The sequence below is a fragment of the Cottoperca gobio genome, chromosome 5 (genome assembly GCF_900634415.1).
Source record: "Cottoperca gobio chromosome 5, fCotGob3.1, whole genome shotgun sequence".
Lineage (NCBI taxonomy): Eukaryota > Metazoa > Chordata > Actinopteri > Perciformes > Bovichtidae > Cottoperca > Cottoperca gobio.
Window position 1 is genome coordinate 8,478,702 of NC_041359.1, and position 8,704 is coordinate 8,487,405.

An 8,704-nucleotide genomic window follows, 5' to 3' on the forward strand; every position below is an offset into this window, starting at 1 on the left:
TCTCTATCTCTAATATCTCTATGTATCTCTATCTACCTATCTATGTCTATCTCATATCATTATGTCTCTAATACTGTCTCTCTTTCTATACTATATCTTATCTCAGCTATATCTGTAATTTAGGTCTCTCTATGTATATCTATACATATTTATCTATATATATATCTATATATATATCTCTATCTCTGTCTTCCTATCCTCTCTGTCATTATTTATCTATCTCTCTCTCTGTATATGTACTATCTCTCTGTCTCTCTCCAAATCTTATCTATATACTCTCTCTCTCTCTCGCTCTCTATATCTCTATCTTATCTGGTCTCTTATTCTCTACTTATGTATCTTTTTCTATATATTATCTCTCTTCTCTTCTATATCTGTCTATATTCTCTCTATGCTATATACTAAATCTTATTACCTATTCTGTCTATTATTCTATATTTCCTCTATCTCTCTATATCTCTCTCTCTCTCTCTCTCCTTCTCTGATTCTGTATCTTATATATCTGTTCTCTTTCTATACCTCTTATTCACTATCTCTGTGCTCTTATTCTTCCTCTCTCTCTCTCTCTCTCTCTCTCTCTCTCTCTCTCTCTCTGTCTCTTATTCTCTCTCTGTCTCTCTCTCCCTCTTATTCCCTCTCTCTGTCTCTTATTCTATCTCTCTCTCTCTCTCTCTCTCTCTCTCTCTCTCTCTCTCTTATTCTCTCTCTGTCTCTCTCTCTCCCTCTTATTCCCTCTCTCTGTCTCTTATTCTATCTCTCTCTCTCTCTCTCTCATTCTCTCCGCCATCGTCCTCTCCCTCTGTGTCCTTCCGTCCACTGCGGCGCCCCCTGCCCTGTGTTGTGACAGGCTTGTCAGGCTCGAGTTTGGCTGCGCAATGTGTAGCGCTGGGAAGGCAGCCAGTTCAGTGTGTAGAGGCTGAGGAGGATGTCTGCAGGTGTGTTTCTCTCTCTCTCTCTCTGTCTCTGGTTGGTTGGGGGTCTACCAGGGCATGGACACCACCCTATCACACAGCACCTGCTACCCCTGGCCTCGCTGCAGCCAGGGGAGCACACACCCTCTTGCCTCAGTGACATTGTTCACAGACAAAGCTGCCACCGTTCACCCATTACTCCATCCATCTGTCATCGTGTGCTTTGATTCCTCCAAAGGAACTCTTTGCCTTTCACACAGTGTGGTTTTTTACATTGGTGCAGGTGGCACATCAGGTTCAACCTTGTTAAGCCACTTTTTATCGTTCTTGCTGTAACAGTGTCTTCCTGTGTCATCTAGGGACCAACGTCAACGAGGCCAAGAGGATTCTGAGCGAGAGCGGCCTGCCCATCACAGCGGCAGAGAACCTGGATGACGCCGCCAAGAAAGCAGTGGCCGCCATCAAGAAATAAAAGAATCTAGAAAAATCCCATCAGCAACATTCATGGCGTCTTAGATCATCACCGTCAGCCTTTGCTCTCATAGGCCTTCATTGTTTTTAACACAATATTACTTTCATTGCCAAAAAATAATAATGATATTCCTCTTAAATGCATTTTAATTGGAATAAATCACATTATAAAGATTGCAGTGACGTCTGTCAGAAATTGGATGGAGATGCAACACGTTGTGGATTCCATGTTCCTCTCGGCATAGTGTGGCTTTTGTGTGGAATATTATTTTAGGTAGATTTTCCCCTCCATCCTTGACTTAAGGTACTTTAAAGGTACAGTATGACTGAAAAACAGCCCATTCTTGTGAAATCATGTGATGCCACTCGGCTAAACAAAAGGCAGCATTACAGTGAGACTTTGGATCAATCGGTGTGTTTTCTCAGTGACTTCATTGTCCAAGTTAGTACAAATCCATTAATCCATCCAATGCATTGTCTTTGTGTCAAATGAGGGGACGACTTCCCCACACTGTGATCTTTGTACATCATGTCTTAATTGTTAATTGCTCCATAACAGCGTGAACTGATTCAAACTGTGCCTATGTCATGACGGCTAAAGGGTTTTGTAAGATACCTTTCAGTAGTTTCATACTAAGGTGTTCAGAAAGGAAATTCTAATAATTGTACTTATTGTAGCTTTTTTATAATCATAAATGTACAGTATATTGACAGGATATCTTGAATGCAGTGTCAAATCTGTGTTTATAATTTCAGAGAATAAAAATAACATTTTCAACACTACTGTTTCACTTATGTTTTCATTTCACATTAGAGTGAGGGGAAAGCCGGGAGCAGAGGGAGAGCAAGGAAGTCGTGGAAATCCAAACTCTGCTAATTCTACTGGCTTTTACAGTAGAATAAATGTCAGTGGGGGAGAGCGCACACTCAGCAGTTTGTACAGTTGCGGGCCTTTTGAGCCGACACTATTAGCTACCTGAACAAAGAAACACAGTCCAGCCTCGAGATGACCTTTGAATATACTGCAGGGGCTTATTCCAGATAATTACATTTCTCTTTGCCAACAATGCTTCTGCATTATGCCAAATTTTTGCTTTAGATCAACTTACTGTATGTTTAGTCTGAGGGTCACATAGTCTGATAGTTTAAGTTTCAAACTACGGTAGGATCCAGATCAGTTTATAAAGAAGGATGGTTTAAATCGAGTTCATTTATGTTTTAAATGCTCAATCGTTTAGTCTATAAAGAATGTAATGTCTTACACAGTTTTCGACACATCTTTAAATGTCTTCGGTCATTTACAGTTACTCACTTTTCAGATTCCTTTATCCAAAGTTGACTAGAAATGTTATAGTAAGTTTTGGTATTGTCAGTAAATAAAGTTGGAACCATCATTTTTTTTTTTGGTATTTTTGCTTGAAAAATGAAAAGAAAATCGATTATCAAATGTGTTACCAACTAATTTCCAGTCGATTGATTAATGGATTATTAAACTGATTATGGCAGCTCCACTTTTCTTTATTTTGTGACATGGGTGAAATTAAAGGCAACTCCAACTCTGAAGGAAGAGAACTGGAATGGCCTCATGATGTATATGCAGAATGCCAAAAACATGCCATAATTTACACCATTATCTTTTTCTCTTTTATTATTCTGCCTTGCTTTTCATCTGTGGATTTGTACACGCATGTACACACGCATTTAAACTCGTCGTATCACACACCTTCAGTCCTCTAATGAAACTCAAGTGTGTGTCGTCCCAGGAGAGAATTGGGAGGAGAGACTGTCCTTCGCAGGCCCTGCGTGAGCGGAACAGAGACACAGAGAGTTGACTGAGACCTATTCCTGTCAGACACACTGACTGTGTGATGGATTATCTGTCAGGCAATCTGAGAGGACGCCCAGACACACAGGGTCAACTGCCACCTCCATGAAAGACACACACACACAAAGCATTTTTTTCCTCCTCCTGTATGCACCAGGAGGTTTTCTCTGAGTGTTTCTCTGACGGGAGACTCTCGCCTTTTAAACACTGGTAACTTGTTTTTTCATCGGGCAAAGTCGAGAGGACTCCAGATGCCCTCTGGTAATTGCTGACATCTTTGTTTTCCATATAGTTAGCAGTGACATACTGTGTATTAACGGCCAACCTTGACACAAAGTAGAGGGAGATATTGAGTGAAATTGTTGGTTATCTACTATAATTTATTTGCTATTTATTAATTTTAAGCGTCCCTATCACCGAGAGTCATCTCGAGACTCAAATGTGAGGTCTGTGGCTCCGTGCTGCACCGTGCCAGCCAGCCAAGCCGTAGAAATGGGCTGAAGGGTTCAATAATTGCCTTATTTCATGCTCTCCCCTCCGTGTGTCAGAAATATCCCTGCTGATGGATTGGACGGAGGAATTTAAGGCTTGTTAAAGCGGGCTTCTCGGGCCCTGATATTGTTTAATTCAGTGTCAAGCTGGAGGTCACAACGAAATGTGCACACTGATTTACTTGGCAAAATTAGTGCCGCTCCTTCATATAAATATAGATGAGGGGGAGAAGCTTTGGAGGTCAGCCTGAAGACTTCCATCATGTAGCCCGCTGCTTTTAACTCGGCTAATGCCTCTGGAGGTGAGAGAAGGGGGTGTTGTTTTTAAACCACCCTTTGGGCAGGCTGCTCCTTTAATTAAGCTGAATTATTATGCCCGGGGAGTTTTATTTTTCACCCTTGGTGGCTCACTTTATTTGTCTCTGTAATTGTCTATTTTGCCTTCTCAAAATGTGGCAGTTTTCTTTTTTTTTATGTGGTTCTGTATTGATGTCAAAACAGTAATTGCCACTTTAGGAAGCTGCCTTCAGTGTTTAAGCATGTTGGGAGAGCCGGTGCTCGTGAAAAGCATTCTTTCAGAGAACAGGGTCAAGGCCGTCTCTCAGGAAGTATTGGATATTTATTGAGTCATTTGGAAGCAACAACTATGAACATATTAGTTCATAATAAAGCAGTGGCGGTATGAATTGCCTCCGGTTATTGTGCTTCATCTTTCAGGGACAAGGGGTTGCTCAATATTTACAATTTTCTGCCTGTGCATCTGTCGACCAGGCAGTGAACAGATAAGGAGTGTGAGCCTGTCTGTGTGTGTGTGTGTGTGTGTGTGTGTGTGTGTGTGTGTGTGTGTGTGTGTGTGTGTGTGTGTGTGTGTGTCAGAATATTGATGTTGCCATCCTTGTGTGCAGTGCAAACATGTGTTTATGTGTAAGTTCTTGAGAGCTTTGTATAAAGCCGGCGAACCTTTTCCTCCCCGCGGGATCATCCACACTCGGAAACGTCGCTCGTTTGTTTTCCTCTTCTCACAGAAATATAAAATGAGTGAGCGGGTCCAGCCTCTCCTCTCCACGGCCGTTATTGTCTTACTACCAGCCTGAAATCATAAAAAATTGTTGCTGACAGGTTTTATGGGGGAGAAGCAACACAGTGTGGGAGAGAGTAAAAACGTCAAGAGTGAAGGAGGAGTCGACGCTGTCGGCTGCTGTTGAGGTCTTCAGATTTGGCCTTGGCTCGCAGATGAGCAGAAAAATCCATTTCCCTCTCTTCAAATGTTGTCAGTGTGTCTGTAATTGAAGGACTTGGAATCGATTTAAATTACCTTGGCTGTCTGGAGAAATTGAGCGAAGAGGAGACAGATTTAAAAAGTTGCAATAAGAAACATACCTCCTGAATCTTCCTTTTTCCACGACAATGTCTTGTATTCAGAACCGTCTCCGATCTTATCTCACAATCGATCAAATGTGAGGTTCTTTTTTAGTTTCAAGTGCAAATTTTAAACACACACGAGTTTGGTCTAGAAGAACTTTTGGGATGTTTCCAGAACAGCTGCTCTGCCGAGCCTTTATATCATGCTTTGCTCTCCTTCCATCAATAAAACCTTGAACTGTAAACCTCGATTAATCCATCCATCCATCCCTCCAGCATGTCATTGTTCCTCTTTTCTTTCCTTTTTTCTTTCATTACTTTATTCTTTGCTCCACATTAGTCTTTCTTCCATTCATCCTCTTATCTAAGGATTCATCCGACTTGTTCAGTTCCCATACCAATACCTTGCCTTTGGGTATTATACCGAGTACCAATCAGATACCAGTGTTTAATTAATAAGGTGTGCCTCACTGTGTGGAATATAAATGTACTGATGTGTCAATTGTTAAAATAATAGAATCCGATACCAGATCGGCACATACCTGATGAGTCAGTATCGCACCGATATCGGTATTGGTGTCGAAGCATCTCTACTCCTATCCATCTATCCATCTATCCATCTATCTATCTATCTATCTATCTATCCATCCATCCATCTATCCATCCATCCATCCATCTATCCATCTATCCATCTATCCATCTATCCATCCATCTAGCGAGCCAGGACCAGCGAGCCATGCAGCCAGGAGCCAAGGAGCAGAGCGAGCGAGCGATCGAGCGAGCGAGCGTACTATGCGATCGAGCTAGATAGAGAGAGCCACGAGCCAGCGAGCCAGCGAGCCAGCGAGCCAGCGAGCCAGCTAGCCATCATCTATCTAGTAGCTACTATATATCTATCAATATCATCTAGCCATATCCATCGAGCCATCTACTATATATTATCTTTATCATCTATCTATCTATCTATCTATCTATATATCCTCATCCATCTATCTATTCTATCGATCTATCTATCTTCTAGCTATCTATCTATCTATCTTCTATCTATCTATCTATCTATCTATCTATCTATCTATCTATCTATCTATCTATCCATCTATCCATCTATCCATCTATCTATCCATATATCTCTCTATCCATCTTCCATTCTTCCCTTCCTTCCTGCCGTGCCTCTCCTCTTTCTGCCCGTCATTCAGACATCTATTTATTATATTTTAGTAATTCAGGTAGTTCTGCCTTCATCCTGCCGTTATGCTTCCTTTCCTCTCATTTCTATCCTCTTTCCTCTCCACTGTGCCTTCTTGCCGATTTGAATCGCTTCCTGTCATGCTACCTTCCTTCCTTGCTTACCTGCTCCCTTCTGTACTCCCTTGCTTTCATACTGTTGTGTCACCTTCCTCTCTATCTTCTTCCTTTTATTCATCTATAAGTTTTCCTCATTTCTTGCTTCCTTCCTCCTTCCTTAGTAACTTCCCATTGTCATGTGAGTAAGCTAATAGAAGCAACACAAAGAAAGAAAGGAAAGTGGCTGAATACATCCTCCACCTTTTTAAATACTCCACAGTTTCCATTTGCACGATTCACTTTCTTCCTTCTTCGTTGTTTTTGGCGAGCTGCCTGTGATCCTGTCGTCTAAAAAACAGCATCAGGAATGACAGTAGTTAAAAGCTCATTTGGTGTGACCTCTGAAAGCCTACGCCCCCTAATTAAAACAGTGGCCAAGGCAACAGAATGCCGTTTTAAATTGCTTGATAATTAGGCTCCAGGGTTATCCTGGTGGAGCGCTCGGCAGGTGTTCAGCTGACACGCTCAGACACTCCATTGTCCCACAATGGCGCAATTTAATGCCGTCTGCTGAGTAAAAATAAAGGTGAGACGCAATCCTGAGAGGCTGACGGTACGGCGCAGTGATGACACAACACGGTGCAGAAATTGAGGGAGACGCTTGCATCGTTTGTCAATAGTTTGTTTCTCCCATGCCGTACACACTCAATATTCTTTTAAATAACATACATTTAATTTCAACACGACTTGATGAGATTCATGCTAGTTGCAGCATAAGAATGTGTGTGTATGTTTGTTTTGCTGAGCGAGGGCTGTGCCTCGGGGTGAAGGTGACTTTGTCAGTTAATAGCAATAACAGCAGCTTTTCACTGCCTTCTTTTCATCCCTCTGCCGTCTCATACTCGGGCTGAATACTGAAACCTGTGTGTGTCAGGTGCTATCGCCGTCAAATGACCCGAGCGCTGAGAGGAGGGTTTGTGTCGAGCGCCCGGGAAAAGTGGACTGTCACCTGTGGTTTTGGCAACAATATAAAGTGAAGCGTTAATGGCGAGATGAAGGCTGCTGAAACGCCCTCACGCATCCAGATATAAACAGACACAGTAAACAAGGGGATGAAGTTCAGCATGCGCGCTGAGATCTGGTGAGGATGTTTCTTGATGCGGGAGCTGAGGGTAATCAGAGGAGGTGTGTTAGTGTTTATTTTTACTCGTGTACTTTGGATGTGTGTGAAAAAATCCACCTGATCCTGAGCCAAATCTGTGTGTGTGTGTGTGTGTGTGTGTGTGTGTGTGTGTGTGTGTGTGTGTACACTGTTTATTCTCCTTGGGAAGATGTGATGAGCTGTTTGTGTCGTGAAATATGCTTGAAGGTTTATTTGTATTCAGGGTTACAAGTGAATTGCTTTTCCCAAAAAGATAAACTCCTGCCAGCTTAACGCATCTCGGCCTGGAACATTTAAATCATACAGCAGCAATTTGCATGAGCTGAATACGTTCCGACAGCGAGACGACTAATTGTAAACTTTGTCTTACCTTTGTTTACCTGCTGTTGTTTTGCTGAGCACACAGGCTCAGGTTGTTTACACTGTAGCACACATTCATTAGTGGCAGCTTCCAGCTACTGTAGCACACTCCTCTTCCTCTGTCGGCTGCTGAGAAGCCACGGTGGGGATTAAGTGCCTTATTAATGGGCATGTTGGTGGTAGCTGGTCAACAGTGTTTATTTCTGTTGGCTTATTAGGTGCATAGCCTTGGCTCATTACAGTTACAAGGCTTTCACAGCACAAAGTCCTTCACCAGGTGAACAGTAGAAATACTGCAGTGCTTTAGCAGTGTTCATTGGTGGGAGGCCAGTGAGGGATTGCATAGCAACTCTGCTGAGGTGCTAATGTCAAAGATCTGAAAATATTTATTGCAGGGATTCAGCTTTTTGTGTTGAATAATGCAGAGGCAGTGAAATTCACATTTCCTTGAAAACACTGCTGTGTACTTTAGATTCCATAAGATACATACATATATATTATCTTTCTACATCCACCCCCTGCCCCAACATATGCATTATTCTTATTTCTTATTATTTAATTGTATCTATCTAAAACACTAGAAATGATTTGTGTTTGCTCAGGTTATACTGTAAAGACGTAGTGACAGAGAAGAGAAGTGCATGTACAATTTCCCACTCTACAAACTTAGAACTTAGCCTTGCCTAAATGCACATTTGGAAAATAACTTGTTTACATTTTTGTTTATTTACAACCCGCTACATTTTCCCATTACTGGGTTCTTTTTAAACAACTTCACAGCAGCAGCAAACTGTGTGGACTAAACTGTGGATCAGTTTTAATTACATTCCCCCTCAAA

The 8,704-nt window shown here is 41.9% G+C and overlaps 1 protein-coding gene across 1 annotated transcript in view; it reads left to right on the forward strand.

Annotated features, from left to right (window-relative positions):
- LOC115008897 (succinate--CoA ligase [GDP-forming] subunit beta, mitochondrial-like) overlaps nt 1-2,162 on the forward strand; it is a 50,920-nt gene extending 48,758 nt beyond the window's left edge. Inside the window, exon 5 of the mRNA XM_029432785.1 lies at nt 1,271-2,162. Within this exon, the coding sequence (XP_029288645.1) occupies nt 1,271-1,383 (113 nt within the window). The 3' untranslated portion in view covers nt 1,384-2,162. The remainder of the gene's footprint in view (nt 1-1,270) is intronic.
- Nucleotides 2,163-8,704: the final 6,542 nt, after the last annotated feature.